General features: G+C 41.2%; 1 protein-coding gene across 2 annotated transcripts in view; it reads left to right on the top strand.

Annotated features, from left to right (window-relative positions):
* The first annotated feature begins 121 nt into the window (after positions 1 to 121).
* Positions 122 to 16797, top strand: part of PPIL2 (peptidylprolyl isomerase like 2) — a 74164-nt gene continuing 57488 nt past the window's right edge. For both annotated transcript variants that reach the window (XM_059827606.1, XM_059827607.1), the window contains exons 1-6: positions 122 to 174; positions 313 to 362; positions 923 to 968; positions 1904 to 1966; positions 2128 to 2179; positions 16013 to 16064. In XM_059827606.1, coding sequence (XP_059683589.1) covers positions 143 to 174; positions 313 to 362; positions 923 to 968; positions 1904 to 1966; positions 2128 to 2179; positions 16013 to 16064 — 295 coding nt within the window. In that variant the 5' untranslated portion in view covers positions 122 to 142. The remainder of the gene's footprint in view (positions 175 to 312; positions 363 to 922; positions 969 to 1903; positions 1967 to 2127; positions 2180 to 16012; positions 16065 to 16797) is intronic.

The following is a 16797-nucleotide window of genomic DNA, read 5'->3' as shown; positions in this document are numbered from 1 at the left end:
CGCCGCCCCTGTTTCCGCGGCGCGGCCTTTCACCGCCGCACCCGCACCGGAAGGACGCCGCGGCCGCAGCTGTCCGGGCGCAGGCGGCTCGGCGGGGCCCGGGGAGCCGCGTCCCCGAGGGCCCCCGGGCTGAGACGTCGCCATGGGGAAGAGGCAGCACCAGAAGGACAAGATGTGAGCGGCGGCGTGCGCGGAGGCGGACGGGGCGGGGCGGGGGGTGCCGCGGGGCCTCCGGGGGTGCGCGGACACGCGGGGTGTGGGGGGGGCGTGGGTGTGCTGTGGTAGCTGTGAGTGACCCCGCTGTCTCGGCAGGTACATCACGTGCGCGGAGTACACGCAGTTCTACGGGGGCAAGAAAGCAGGTAAAGGGGTTAAGGGGTGGGGGGTGCCCCCCCCGGCACCTCAGTGGGGTGGCTGCTGAAGAGGCCTCCCTGAGCAGAGCGTCCTCTGGCTGCGGCAGGGGGGTCTGAGCTCCTCCCGAACTGCCCTCTGAACCCCTGGGCTGTGCAGCTGGGGGTCCTAAAGTCAGCGGGGCTGATCAGCCTGAAAACGGCGGAAATTCGAGGTTTAACGCCCAGACGAGCTGTCTTTGCCTTCAACAAGTTCTGGGCCCACTGGTAGGGCAGAGCTTGAAGGTGGTTACAGTGCTAATCATCAAATTTAAACTCGGTGCTGGCAGTCTGTCAGAGCTCTGTTTTGATTTTTTTCTTATTGTGTAATTTCAGTTGAGGTGCGGACTTGTGCTCTGCAGAAGTCTGATTTTAGTTACAGCATTGCAAGGTTTAGGGTATTTATCCCTGTCATCAGTGAATTGCCACCATGTATATAGCAAAATGTAACTTTCAAATGTGTCTTTGTTACCTAGAATACTACGTATTTATTAAAATCCTGTTGTTTGTTTTTTTTTTTTCCCCATAAACAGACCTTCCACGAACTAATTTTAGACGTTTATCATTTGATCACTGCAGGTAAGACAATAAACTTACATTATCATTATTAAATGACACGTCTATTCATCAGGCTGTTGATGTCCTATTACTGATGCCATGTTCTTCCAACACAGTTACTTTCATTGACTTGTGTCTGCTATGATAGTAATGCAACAAGAAAAAATGCAACAAGAACTGAAACAATATTTATACTTTCCATTATTAGTGTCTACAGAGATCAGATTTGATGGCTAAAAGAATACACAAGTGATAAAACAAATCAGAACAATTATTGTGTACATTCCAGTCTTCCAAATCTGTGTAATTGGATCTTGAATCTACTTTTCCCTGCTCGGAATACACTTGATCAGTCACTCATCTTTCTGAGGCAGTGGTTAGGTAGATTGAAGGAATATTTACGTTAAATTTTTGTGTTTAGAGTTTACTGCTTGAAGTGCTGGAGTGAAAGCGGGGAGTTAGTATATGTGGGTTAGAAATTCTCATGTTAATTGAGTTGTTCAAGAAGGTACCATCTATATCTACAAACTACTGCTTGGCTAAAAGGTGGATGGATTATGGAAGCATCCCTAATAAGGGATGCTGAATGTGATTGCCAGTTACTCCCTAGCCCATTTCAGTGCAAAGACAATGAGTGTTTCTGCTTCAACCTTCTTTTGTGCTGGTGGGGCCCAACATGGTAATAGAAGTGGGCTGGGGAGTATTACAGCATCCCGTGGCTCTAAGGCTGTGACTGCTAGCAGCTGCACATTACTGAACTGCACCAGTTCCTTTCATGGATTTTGTTGTTAGCCTAATTTATATAGAATAAGGTAGTGGGTACTGGCAGCCACTTCAGTATTTTCACTGGTATAGACCTTGCTTTAATGTGCAAGTGAATCAGTAAAATGTTATTTGCTTCCATCATCATGATTTCCAGCTGATTTTGCTAAAAAGAATGTGTACTTTTTTCCTAGTTTGTCTCTGCAGCCATTTGAATACCCGGTTTGCACACCAGATGGGACAGTCTTTGACATACTGTAAGTTACTGTCTGTACTTAGCTTTATTTTTGTGTTGCTGAACTGGTTACAGCTGTGTAATCATCATTTGGTCTTAGCAAGTTGGCAAAAATAATCATGCCCATCAATAGAGGTTTCTGATGGTGCTTGTCACTTACTACTTTATCGCTTCTCTTTTCAGGAGCATTGTTCCTTGGATAAAGAAATATGGAACCAATCCAATCACAGGAGAAGTAAGTAATGATGGGTGTATACACATGATGTCTTTGCTTTTCTTATGTTCAGTTTCCTATTTAATGTGTGGGAGAAACAAAAATGCCTTAATGAAAGCAAAAGAAGTTGAATGGGAGTGCTGTTTTCAAGTATGATATTTGTGAGATCAGCTTTGCTGAAATTAGTGTACAGATTTACTAGGGATCTCTTTTTAGCTAAAAAAAACCAAAGGGCTTTTAGATTTCAGACCTGGTATCCTCTCACTGTCATCCTGCTAAAGATCTTTGTAGTAGAAAATAATCAGCCTCAGACTGTGCGTGCATAAGAGGAAAGCATTATTTATTTATTTATTTTGCATTGGATTGTAAATAACACAGTGGAGGAAATGTGCAGTTAATTTATATAAACTGCCAGGATATATTGCCTTTCTTACAGGTATGGCATAATTAAAATCTGTATAGGTGGAAATACGAGCTATTCTGTTACTGCTAGTGATGCCCAGAAAGCCCGACTGGTCAGTGATGGAAAAGGCTCTGTACTGCTGCTTGTATAAGCAGAATTCTAGTACATACAGGGCAAGGGGCTGGCAGGCTCACCTCTCCAACTGTGATTAAACTTGCAGTGATGATTCCTAACCAAAAGGATGTTTGACTTTATGCAGATTAAAGAGATTAATAGGTGATACTATGAATGATAAGCTTAAGCTGCAAAATCTTTTGAGTTATCTTGACAATATATTTCAGAAAGCTTCTGACCTGCCTCTGTCATGATAGTTCACTGTGAGACTGGGATTTCACACTATGATTGGTGCCTTACTGGTTTTTCTCCCCCCTTTTTCTGCTTAAATGGTAATTACAAAGGGATTACTTTCTCTAGTAGTGTGAAGTTGTAAAGCGCCAGATAAATATGAATTACTTGTTGGAATTTTTTTTTCTGGTATATTAAAAGAGAGTGCATTGTTTGTGAGATCACAGAGGAAAATTTTAAACAGAAATTGTTGCTTGGGCTACTGAAACTTGTCTTTCCCTTGGATAAGTGCAGTTACTTTCCCGAGCATTAGGTGGCAGCCATTGCACAGGATTGTTGGTTGGTTTGCAGATGGCTTTGTGGTATGAGATTACCTTTGAAACATCTTGTGTTTGATTAAAGATTTTCCCAGCAGACAGATATGAGGAGAAGCTAAATACAGATGCAGCATTCCAAACTCTAAACATGAACAGGCTGTCTGAGACTCAATATCTTCAGTTACAGTGAACTGCAGGTGTGTTTGTGTGATGGAGAGATGATTGAAGGTCTTTCTTCACCCGTGAAGAGGCCAATGTGTTGTTGAGAAGGAATGGAATTACAGCTATTTAATTTGTTTTTGCCAGCCTCCCACCACCTTGCTGCTCTGTGCATTGGTTGGGAGTTTTGAGGTGTTGCCAGATCAATTTTTTTCACTTAAAGCAGCTCCGTGACACCTGTTCTCATTTCAGAGTGTGAACCATGATGTGGTTTAAAATTACTTCAGGTAAATGCTAAGCAAGAAGTGTAATGTGTCTAGTGGTCTTGTGTAACATAGAGAAAGGGAGGTTGTGCAGAATATACTTGGTGAACCATAAATGCTCAAATGAGGTCAGACTTTGAGATCTGTTAGTTTACCCAGACTTGTGCTTCTGTAATCAATCTGCAGTGCACCTCCATCTCTCCTCAACACGTGCCCCCTTTTCCTCTGTATCATTCCATTTGGGAAGTCCTTTCTTCCCTTTTATTCAGTGGTGGGCTTGTGCTGTACAGCTCTGTCCTCTGGAGGATGAAGGTGTTCCAGACCACTTGGAAGAAGAAGGAGATGCTTGCTCTCCAGAACAGCACACAGCCCTGCTGAATCTAGCCCTGTGGAGCTATATGTTGAAGAGTGGGGTTGAAGGAAGTGTCGTAATCTAGCCTTTGTTTCCCAGAGGCCAGCCCTGGTTTTCAGAAGGGGAGGATGGCGTTGGGCAGGAAGGGGATGGGGGTGCTGGGACAAGGCAGGGTAGGTGGCGGAGGAAGTCAATGAGTTAAGCTTGGACATCTCTAGACTTTACTGCCCTTTATTTAATCTGTCATTGTGTGTGCACCTTTTGTTACTTTGTACAGCTTTCTTATTGTGGAAACCAGAAAATATTTTCTGTAATGAGTTGGTGACTTACGGAAACTTAAGACTCCAGTTTTGTTGAAAAAGGAGTTGAGCCAGATTAGCTGCAATGCCATGTTTTGTATGGTGACTTATGAAGTTACTTTGCACAGATTGATGATTCGTCATTGGTGATGAGGCTCTGGAGAATTTTTCCATTTTTTTTTGTCCTGAAGTTAAAAATGATAATGAAATCCTTTGTGGCTTGTACTTCTGTTGTTACGGTTTGCTACAGGCCAAACAGAATAGTCAATAGGCTACTTGGAAACAGTGTTAATGGTGCACTCTTAGTATTCACTAATTCTCTCTAGCTGTCTTATTTCTGAAGTGGACCCCTCAGTGGAGAATTGGAGAGCCTTGCAATCATTAATATATTTATCTTCACAGTCTTCCCAGGGGGGAGGACTGTGCTAGTCTTTCATTAATTGGATGTTTGTGAACTGATATACAAGTGACTTCTCTGATTCCTCCAGTCCTAAACTATTGGACCAGCCTTTCTTTTTAAAGAAATTTTGCAATGCCAAGATTGCATTTATTCTTCGATATGGTTTTTTTTTTTTCCCCACTTTCCTTCCCTATACTTCCTCATCATTTATGATTTTTTTTTCCTTGCTTTTCTGAACATTTTCCTGAGGTGCAGTTTGGACACCAATATCTGTTTAGGAGAAACAAAGCACCATTGACCTTTGTCTAGAGTTTCCCATGAGCTATTCCAGAAAGTAACTTTAGAATTTTTTTTTTCCCCTTTTTAATAAAGCATTGGGGTAAAAAATACTTCTGTTACTACACCAATGATTTTGGAAGAAACAGTGCATCTCTTGCAGCTGAACTAAAGCCTGTCAGGTGGCATTGGCTCACTTACTTTTTTTGTCAGCTTTGTCAGGACACTGCCCTAGCTTATGTTTACACTAAAATTGCATAAAATAAAGAGGAAAGTCATAGTTAGCTCATTCCTTTTTACTGAGAACAGCACTTTGGCTTCCTGGGCTTGCAGATAGTTGCAAGCTTGCCAGAACATTTCGTGTAGCGGCGATATGACAGCAGTGACCAGCATGCCCACACAAGTCAGCCAGCTGGGCTCAGGAGTACCTGTTTCCAAGAAGTTAGATTGGTCAGAGCGTGTCTGGTTTGTTGGAATCTCAAATATGAACAGATGATAGATCAGCGTGCCTTTTGACAGGAATTTCAAGGAAATTGTTCTTTGTTGCATGGATATGTTATATGTGGGCTGAGCTATTTTTCTTCTTTGCATTGTAATGTTTCTGATGTAAATACCTATTTTTTTCCACTCCGGTTCAGTGACATTCTAACTGCATGTGGGCAGGCCAGATTATTGTGGTTGTAATTCAGCCCCATTCAAGGCTCTGTAACCTCGGGCAAATATCTCTCTTCCGTCTGTATCAGAAATAGCTAAGGTCTTTGTCCCTTATTCCCCCTTTTCTGTGGGAATTTAGTTACTTTGTACAGTTGAAAGTCAGTTCATCTCTGGTCTTTGCTTTTAAGGCTTTGTTCCAAAGTCAATTTTGTGACTGTTTTAACTGCATCTGCTTTTAAACTCATATAGAGGGCTCACCTATGTGAATTCTTTCTGCACTGCTCAGAGCAAACCAAAATCCATGTGTCTGCTGATCCTGCATAACCCAGAGAAGCAATCCTCATGTTAAGCGCCATGTGCAGCTGTGCGGTTGTTGCGTATGTATGTCTTGAAGGGCAAACAGGATTCAGTTGAGTTAATTTAGCTTGGGCTTAACATATGCCTAAGACTCAGGTTAAGAGCTTGAAGATGCTGTGTGGTGGATGTATGAAGCTAGGAGTCACATTTCTGGTCAGAATGAGGCAGAGCACAATTTGTCTTGTGCCCTGTCTCATGCAAGGTTAGGATCCAGACCTACAGGCCAGAGAGAGCTTTTTCGTAAGTGTCACAAGGTTTTAGTTTCTTACTAGGTTAAATGGGAAAACTTTTATAAATTCTGAGGATTTTTTTTTAGGGTTGGGAAAGCCTTTTGCTTGGGCTGCCTCTGAAGATAACCATAAAAAGGAGTCTGGGGCATATAAAGTAGTAGTAGAAGGCAGAGCCACTGACATGGAAAACGAGGACTAACTTTGGAGTCAGAAGGCTGAAAATCTCAGACTTTTCCCAGTAGCACATCTGCCTTCTTAAAAGAGAGAGCTGTACCCAAAGTTTTGCTCTGTGTACAAGATAAATATTTGCTATTGTTCTCCCACACTCTTAATCCTGTATTTACCAAACAAAAATGACTCGGGGTGAGATTATGACTAATATGATCAAATAATTGTGGCACTACAGGTGCCTGCCTCCTGCAGTAAGCCTGTCTGATCTACGCTTTGAGAGCACCCAGAGACGCTCATCTTGTACCTGCAATGCCCTGCAGCAATGACAGAGCCTGTAGCGGACACCTCCTCACTCCAACACTGCTCACGTAGGAATGTAAGCCGTGCCCTTTTTTTAATTGTTTGTTTGAAATAAGGTTGGTTGGATGATGCTTGCCTGAATAATTTAAGGCACTTTCAAAACTTCTTACCCTCAGAAGAAAAAATTGCAACCAAGTCTGTTATTTCAAAACTTTGGAAAGTCATTCTCAAATACATTCCTTAAATATATTTATTAGCTAATTCCTCTCCTAAATGCTGGTGGCTATTGTTACTTCATTTTTATTGTGAAGGCATGGTTTCTTTTCAATTCAATCAACTAGATTTCAGTCAGTCTCATAGAAATCGGTTGCTGGTCTTGAGGTGAGAGGAGCTTGCTGACCAGGTTAACGGAGAAGATATGGAGAATATTACTTTTTTTATGGCTGAATTTATTAATCCCACTTTAAAAATGAACAAACAACCTTACAGCACTTTTTTTAATGCACTAAAAAAGTCTTCGGCTGTCTAAAGAAGGGAAATCCTGCCTGAAAAGGATGCAGAAATTAGAGCAAAGGTGAAACTTCCTTAAACATAAAAGTGTTTTTAATGTGTACGTATTTTGAAAGCACAGATACAGAAATAGAAAGCGCTGATAATTGTTTCTTCACCCGAGAAATGAACATAATGAGAAAGAGGGCTTAGGTATTTTTTTATTCTTTTGCAATATTCTGAATAAAGGTACTGCAGCCCATCAGGAGTGTGAGAAATATCAAGTACTGTAGGAACAGGTGTTCAAGTACAGGTTAAATTCCAGCCAGGTCTTTATAGTTCACTACAAATTGCTCTCTACCTCTATCAAATAATCAGCGCAGAGCCCGTGTGTTTCAGGAATGGATTCTTGTAAGTGGGTTGCGTGAGCTTCACACGTTGCTGAGTCAGAAGTGTCGAGATCAAGATCACAAACAAAACTCATCCAGCGATGAGTGGAATGGGTCTCCAGCCTGAACGGGGGAGAGGACAAGTTCAAGTTTCATGTGACCCGTATTGGCTAAATCAACAGTGACTATGGCTTTTAACTCCTTTCATGTGGTCTGTGTGGTAATTTACTGCAGATTGCTGCTTTAATTGTGTTATTCCAGGTGTGTTTCTAGATAATGACCAGCAAATAATGGATGTCATCAGACAAGGATCTGTGGTTTGAAGGTGACCTCTTTCATGCCAGCGTAGCAGTAGCTGCTGTTGGAATACGTTGTCAGGAAAATGTAATACCTGTAGGTAATGTTCAACGTGATGCATTTTCAGAGTGCTTATCTAGGCCTTTCTGCAACATGGTAGTAATACTACCTTAGGATTTTGATGGTCTTGTAAAGATGGCACATTACAGCAGAAGTCAGATTTTCCTTCTGACTTCATTTTTTTATCTTGAAAATTTTTTTTCACTCTTACTGTTTCTGAAGCGCTTATGCTTACTCTGAGCATTTTCATTCTTCATCTGGATACAAAATATTGAGAGGAAAATGCTGTGCAGCCCTCCTTAGGCAGGCTATCACCACATCAGTTTTCCATATCTAGAGTGCTGGGACTATCTGATTAAGGGGAAAATAATTAGACCTATTGAGATATTTTTAATTATGTCAAAAAATTTAGGAGTGAGACATATCCCCCTTTATTGTTTTTTTCCTCAACATCAGAGCACAGCACCTGAAATCCAAGTAGTCTGCTACATTTTCTCCTTCGGGCTTTGGAAATGAGTGATAATTTAGGTGGATCAGTAACTTCAGGTCTCATTTGGCTGTAGCATAACTGATGTATAAATGAGAATTTTAATTCTTCTCTAGAGAATGCTTTTCACATACGTGTCAGAAGAAGTCAGCACATCTTCAGCTTTGAAATTCAAAGTATATTTCTTAATGTGTCTGATGCAACTCAGTCAAGTCTTCAGATATTGCATAGGTTTAAATGTTAGTTGCCCCCTTTTTTCCCTTTTGTTTAACTTACCATATTTTTTCCTGTACATTTGAAGTGAAGGATGGAGGGTTTTTTCTTGTTTATTTGTAAGAAAAGTTTCAGTGGGGGGTGGGAATACGGTTTTGTTCTGGGTAAGTAATAGCTTATTACAGAGCAGAGAACAAAGCTTACAGAAATAAAACCAAGGGAAGCTTTGTTGTTGAAAAATGATTCAGACAAATCCAGCTTAGTTGGTTTTCATGTGTTGCAGACAGAAGGGTGAAATGATCAGGAACAGAAAACTGGAAGCCTCTCTGAGGTCTTCGGCTGTCTTGCAATCTGCTTTGCAAACTGCGTGCTCTGTCTTGAACTGGTGTTTACTTTTTTCCTGCTATGACTGCTGAGAGGTTCTTCTGATGGTTTTTCATCTGATAGATATCTTCTGTAAATTTTGGGTTTGACCAGCTTAGTCTCGTTTGTATTTGTGCCAAAACTGTGCTTCTCTCTGTTAGTGTTTACAGCTGTGTATTTGGTACAGAGGAGTTTAATGCTTTCTTGACATTATCTTGTTGAGACTTGTATTTTCCTGTCAGATGTTCTTCTTGCCTTTAAGTTCTCTATACCTTAAATGGTCACAGTTGTCCTTCTCTGCATCTGTTTAATTTTAATTTATGTTCTTTGAACAGAGTTAATCATACACAGTAAATGCTGGGTGAATGCCTGGTACAGTGGTGGGAATATTTTCTAATCTCTTCCTGAAATACTTTGATATATTACACATGATAGTGTAAGACAGAAGACAGCTTCAGTGTATGTGTTGACACGAAGGGTGCTGTCAGAATATGATAATTTGTTGCATTTTCTCTTGAGAGCTTGGGTCATTTCAGAAGCAGATACTTATTTATAAATAACAGTTAGCCAGGATGAGTAGTGGTTCTTCCTCTTCTGTGTTTTTTTTTGTTTCCAGTTGAATGTTGCTGCCTGTATTTCTGTGGCCTGTAGCAGTCTTTCAGGCATGGATGGTTACAGCCATCATCATTAAGCATCTCTCTCCAGGTGCATTTTTGTCTGGGGGCAGCAGACACAGACTGCTGCTCAAATGCCTAGAATACACTTTGAACGAGATGAACTCCTCAATATGCAGCAACTGAACCGTGTCGTCTTACCTCATTTGCTTCAGAAATTATTAGCTTTTAGTCAACAGTCTAAATGAGTTAATATTTGACTAGTGACCATAAATCTTCAAGGCCCCTGGATAGAAACATATGAGGACATGATTCCTGCCCAGAGGAATGACCAGAAAGTTGTGTGTCATAACTGGAAATGGTCATAAAACACGCAGTGGGGGTCAAGGCGATGGAGGTCCTGGTGAGGCTGATGACCTGGAACATAATTCCTTTTTTGCTGGGTTTTCTGAAACTTCCCCACTCTCCTTTGTTGCTGACAAACATATGGATAGTTGGTTGTTTGTCTTCCAAATCTGTATCTGTGTGTTTTACAGTAGTGCACCCAGCACCACTAAGAGTTAGCCTTTACCTGTCCTAAAAGGGGGATTTATTTTTCAATTCCCTGTATTTTTGGGAAACAGTGAGGGCAAAGAAGATGAGATTTGCCTAGACTTACTGTTCAAGTGCTTTATCAAAAGGAGACGTTTAAAACCCTCCAGTGACATGAGTCACTGGCCAAGCTGCTGTGCCTCCTTCACACCTTGCTGATGGGAATTGTACTGGTGATGGGCAGTGTTTATTCAGTAAGCCAGCTATGGACACAGGCAGATAAATGTGTCTAGCATTATTTCTAATGCATTATTTCCCTTACAGCAAAAAAGTATTTACATCTAGGTTTTATAGACCGAACAGATGGTCTGGTTTTTTCCTTTTCCATGTTTTGGTGGAAGTGTGCACATTGGATGGGGTTTTATGATTGTGACACTTGAAAAAGTAGCAGCTGTGAAACGCTCTAGCCTTAAATGAGATGCAGCATGAGGTTTCCCACAGATCCTTACTTGCCTGTTTTTCACTAAAATTGGAGACTAGCTTTTTGATGCTTCTGCAAAGCTTTATTTCCCATGAACCATGTTGCATTTGACTGTGGGTCTCTAGATTGATAGACTTCTGGCTGCCTTAAGACTGCAGGTTTAATCTTGCATGTGAAACTACACTTCTTTTTCTCATGGTAATTTCTGTTTATGTGCTCTTTCATAAAGCAAGGTTATTGCTAGTATCTGTGAGCCATGTGTGTTATCAAGCATATCTTTATGGTTCTCTGGACAAGGCTTTGGTCACCATATGGTGTCAGTTTAATTAAAATTTAAATATGGAAATACAGTGGTCTGGAAGTGGGTAATGGAGGATCTTTTGTGTCCATTTCCGTACCAGTTCAGTAGCAGATGAAAGCTGCAGTTAAACAGCAGCTTCATCCAAGAATGTGAATTGAGGGTATCTTTCTAGCAGTTGGTGGACAGTTGTCCACATGAGAAATATCTAGAATTTTTGCTGTTGAACTGAACATAGAAACGATACCTTGAATCATGAGACTATTCTGGCCTTTTGGCTGCTGACCCCAAATTTTTCATGAACTATTAAACCACATGAAGATGGCTTATCTTGTTAAAACAGTGCTGCTGTTTGCAGTTGCATTCCCATAACGTGTAGACTTGCTGAGGATTTCCAATGCCTTTTATCATCATTAAATCCATTTACAAGATCTGAAATAAATAACATTATACGTGGAGTTATTCCAATACTTTTCAATTCATATCCCCATATTTCTTGAAGGTTTCATAGCAGGGAAAATTGTAAGAGGGCTTCTTAAAATGTGAAGTTGTATGCAAAAAGTAACAGGTCCCATCTTTAAAGGAACCAAAGAATTTAATACAAAATTCATTTGCTGTGTTAAACTGAATTTGGTACTTGATAGGCAACGTTGTGTTTTAATATTAGTATTTGGTTTGGCTTTCTCTTCTATTTGAGGTAACTCTGTGTTGCCTGATTTGGTGGGATGAGAACCTACCAAATGGCCACGTCAGCCCTCAATGATTTTGTCCTTGTGTTGTCAACCAGTTCAGATGTGACACATTAATTTTTGCCTGCGATAGCTTCACTGGATTATTGTGCATTCCTGCCAGAGGCCATTCAGAAGGGTGTCCGATCTCCAAGTGTTGAACCTTTTAACGCTAACTCAATTACTGTTGATAGAGTGGGAAAATCTGTATTTACTAAATACAACTCTTGCCACACATCACCAACTCTACCCATGTGTGGGTAGAGAATCAACTGAGCCCATTTTGATTGCTTTTCAGGTTGGTGCGTATCCAACAGGGTCAGAGCCTCATTAACAAGAAGAACATGCAACCACAGACCAAAGGGATTCAGAGAGTGTAACTAATTGATGTGTGGGGATTGTAGGTCATATCTTCATGAGACACACAGCGATGACAGAGAATGATTTAATTCAAAACTGTCGGCATGCTTCCTCTGTGAGCTGCCACAGTGCCCCACTAACCTACACGTTGTAATAACCTCTGCTTTGGGTATCAATAAAGGATGCTGTTCTTTGGGATCCCGCAGGAGCGAGTGCTGTCAGCTGACAGATGAGAGCATGTGGGGCGGTGGGGCTTCTCGCTGCTGCAAGAAAGTAGGTCATGGCCAAAAGTAGCTTTGGCTGCCTTTGTGGAAGTGTGCCTGCGAGAGAGGAGTCAGCTGAGAAAAGATCTTGCACGGTTTTTGGGTTTGTTTTTTTAGCCCTTCCTTGCTGTGGAGCAGCTGGCACTATGTGCCGTGAAATGTGTCTGCTTTCCAGTAGTCTTGCATAAAATGTTTTTAGAAGTGAATATGCAGCTCTTATTTCTGCTTAAGGGAAGTGGCACATGCTTGTGGCCTTTCATTTTCATTAAGAATTTAGAATTTTAATTAGATCAAGTGTTTTTAATAAACATTGTTTTTTCCTTGCTTTCTTCACTGGAGATTGGCTGAAATTGGATGGTAGGTGTGTGTTGGGGAAACCCAGGTTAGAAATAGTTTTGAATTTGAGTTGTGTGTGCAGTATTTGAGTTCTCTTATGCTTTATTAGTAATAAGAAATACATGAAAACAAGTATTTTAACTCACTTTAGGACTCATCCACTCCTGCTGTCTCTTCCCGTGAAGGCTGGCGCCTGTTTGTGGCATAGTGGTCATTTCCATGGCAACAAACTGTGTGATGGTGCTTGGAAGGCTTTGACTTTTGATGGAGAATAAATAAAAGCAGATTCACCGGTATGCAAGATAATCCTGTTTTCATGTGAAATGAAGAACTTGAGAGGAAAAAAAAATATGATACAGGTTTTCTAGATCATATTCTTTCATAGTTTCCCATGTAACATGTAGGTCTTTCAAAACTGGACCTACTGGAAGTCCTGGCATGCAGGCTGGACTCCCTCCTCTGAGGCTGCTGTGTACACAGTTGCCTGATGCTGTAGCCTGGTCTTGGGCACTGAGCTGCCTTTGTAGGCCATGGCAATTCTTTGTAGCAGATCATTGCCTGGTTTTGCTGTTCTGGTGCTCCAAAGATTTCCTTTGACAAAACACTAAATCCCCGCTTGTCTTGCCGTGCATTAAGACATGTCAATCAACTTCTCAAAATATTTTTGAGGTGTTGCCCTAATTATATTTCCCACACACACTTTCTCATACACAACTGTCGGTCCTTTTCCATCCCTTTTCATAAACACATTGCACAAACAACATCCTTTATCAGTAGCGGGAAGTTCCCTTATGATACAGTGTGGGAGTGCGCGGGTGCGAAGCTGTTGCCAGTTGAGCTGAAGCGCAGAGCTGCTCCAAAGGCCGTGAGCTGACATGCCAAGGTCACTTCTTCAACATGAGCTTGATAGAAGGGCAGTCTGCGGCAATAAAAGTTTATAATGTTCATACAGCACTTCAGTACAGAGTTCTCATCCTGGAAGAAGACTCTAGACAGTGCGTGTATTTAAACTCCTATATGAAAATCACTTTTTTTTTGTTTACTGTTGACATATAAGACTGTATAAGTGCTGGTCTCAGTGGGGAGCAGAAGCCAGCAAGAGCAGCTGATACACCATGAGTAACTGATGCCGAAGACTAACTTTTTCCCATATTATGGAAAGATGTGACCTGAAATACCATACTATTTCCCTGGGTATGGAGTAAGAGTCCGAGGACTTGGCAGCGCTTCTAACAATACATCATAGATTGACAGATGAAACAGTGTACTGCAGCTTTTGCTACCTTTAAAGTCTGTACAGCAGTTTAGTCTGTCTTTTCCACTAAATTTCCGTCAAACTATAAATCTGAATCTTCAATCATGCTAAACTGTTTCTTAGGGAACTGTTTCCATTTTTGTTTAAAGATGATCTGCTCATATGTTTTGAGGATAGCTCAAGTGCCAGGAAGATAATTTAAAGGCCTTCCTTCAAATTATCAATGTTTCCAGCGGTCGTATTTCTAAAGAAGCTTTTCCTGGAACATAATTTTTGGGCTGTTGCACAACGTGTGCACAGATGGATGCTGCTTTGTGTTAATAAGTTGTTTAGGTTGAACAGATCTGTCCAGGATCATATGCTCATTTTGGCAACTCTGCTGTTCCCCTACTACTTCTTTGACAATTTTGTTCTAGTAAGAAGATAAATAAGTCAATAAAGCTCAGCATTCACTTAGTTGTTTCAGAAGCTGCCATTGCCTTTGCTGTCTTTCTTTGTACCCCAGCAGCGTGCAGATGTTGGGGTTTTGGGGATTTTTTTGAGAATCCACTTAAGGAAAAACCGTGGCACTGGTCTTCCATCTCCTAACTAAATAAAACCTAACCTGGCCTCTTTCTTCCCTTCCCTGTCTTATTCCTACTAGCCTTCATTGCTCTTCTTGCTAATAAATTAGAGAGATGGTTACCTTTCTGGCAGCAAATGAGCTTGCTAGTTGGCTGAAAACAATTTGAGAAGTGTCTTCCTATAAACGAATGAGTCCAGCTGTCATAACGTGTACTCTCTGAACTAAGAATATGAATTTTGATTAGGCAGAAAAAGCCCACTGACTTAGTTTAACATGATTTTGTTATCGCTCTTTGCCATAATGATTGAACTAGCAGAGTCGGCACCGTGGCTGGCAGATCTCCAGTCATAGCTGTTTATAAAGAGCTGTCTGGGTTATAAAAACCTCCCTAATCTGTTCAGGTGTGTGTTTTGAGAAGAGAACCGATTGTTTCTTTTAAAAGGCCTCTGCTATGTGTGCTTTTAATGATCAATTTGGCAGCAAAACTGTCTCTGACAGCTGATACAATCAAAGGGTTTGTTGTTTTTTTTACATATCTGAGACCCTGACTCAGCCTTGCAGCTTGCTGGGCTGGATGTTGTCTCCAGCTGGGTGCCCCAGTTGAGTGCTACCTGACCGTCCTGGCAGGCTGTGCTGGTGGGGTGACCCCAGTCATGGTATGCCCCGGCATGCCAGCGACGTGCCCAAATCACATACTGACCCTATGAAATGACTGGCATATGCGGGCCTGCCCTGTCATGTTAGTGAAGGCACACTGTTATTTTGGGTGTGCTTGCAGCTTTCATGTCTTAAGGAAGGCTGCGGAGAGGGAGCAGCAGCCTGATTATCCAGAAGTGTTTGCCAGCCCCAGAGCTCTTCCCTCCCGGTGTCCGAAGGCCCCTCTGGAGAGAGGGCAGCAGAAAAATGCCATAGACATTCTTCTGATGAAGCGTGGGAAAGCAGGAGCTAGCTTAGTTTGTGGTGTCCTCTCTGGACTGGGAGAACATTGCCCTCATTTTGTCAGCCTACAGAACCTCCTGACCTTGGCTGCCATCTCGGTTCCCTCTTCCATGGAATTGCTAACTGGGGATTAAGAGACTGAAGATCCCTCCTGGGACTGCCTTCATATCCCCAAGCACCTCTCCAGAGAATTTGCGCCTCCGTTTCTCCTCCTTATTGCTGGTTATCATGTGGGCTCTGATACACGTTTCCTGAAGTAAAAGAAAAATTAGAGTTGTTTCAGAAAAGGTAGCAAGCTTGATTGCCAAAATGGTTTGCTGGCTTTATGACTTTCATCAGGGGTCCCTTCTGAATTGTCACTTCTAATCAGCAGCAATGATGTTTGCCTCTTAGCTTTTCATGCAAACTCCCCTTTCAGTTTGTGCAAAGACAGAGTTGTGCAACTTCTCAAGCTTATTCACTCTGTTTAGCACTGTGCTGTGTCAAACTACAACACTGTAAATAAACGTATCCCAGTTCTCAGGCTCAGTGAGCCTTGTTTTTGTGGGCTGTCTGGGACTTAAATTCCCAGGGTTCTGATGATTCAGACAACTTGCAATATATTATTAATATGGTTAGATTCTGTTGTGATTAATTTTTTTAATGCTTCACTTTCTCTAGAAACTAGATGCCAAATCACTTATAAAGCTGAATTTTGCTAAAAACAGTGAAGGTAAGTGCAGTAATTTTCTATGTGGTGTTTTTTTTAACTAATGAGTGCTTTAATAAATCCTGGTTTGTCTCTCTCATGGTAAAATTATGTAGTTTGTGTTTTCTATCATAGTTTTTATTTTTTCAGTAGAATAACTGCTTCTTTTGAGTGACATGTTTACCTTTAATGTTCCTTTTCTGTTTTTCTTTACACTGGCGAGCTGTAAATTATTCAGCAATTTCACTTTACTATAGCTACTACTGCAGTAAGGTATTATTTACTTTAGGGAAAATTTTCAGAAAAGGCTAAATTTCTATAATATGTTATCTTTTTTCCTAACTTGCCTATGGCAATATTTGCTATTTACTTGGTTTTGAGCAACTTTTTGTTTATAAAATGAATTAGGCTTAAATGAACACATGGGATTTTATGAATAGCAGCACACAAAAAAGCAGCCTCAAGTTTTATTTCTGCAGGGTTAAAGATAAAAAATCTGGGTGCTAAGAGAGGATGCTAGGAATTAAAGAGAGGAGTGGAGATGAATTAATCTTTTACAAGGCAGATAATGATTTCTTTGAAACGAGAGTGGCAAGGACTAGGTGGGGATAAAATTCTGGAGTATCTGTCTCCTTATCTTACCAATAGTCCATAGACTATAAGGTCTTTTCTTTAGCTGATGGATTTCTTCTGCGTTTTGTGTTCCAACTGTCTCAAGAGCAGGGTGTTAAAAAATGATCAACAGTCACTGTGGCCA

This window comes from Gavia stellata, chromosome 21, assembly GCF_030936135.1.
Source record: "Gavia stellata isolate bGavSte3 chromosome 21, bGavSte3.hap2, whole genome shotgun sequence".
NCBI classification, from domain to species: domain Eukaryota; kingdom Metazoa; phylum Chordata; class Aves; order Gaviiformes; family Gaviidae; genus Gavia; species Gavia stellata.
Note: the sequence above shows the minus strand (reverse complement) of the source record. Positions and strands in the feature narration are given on the sequence as shown.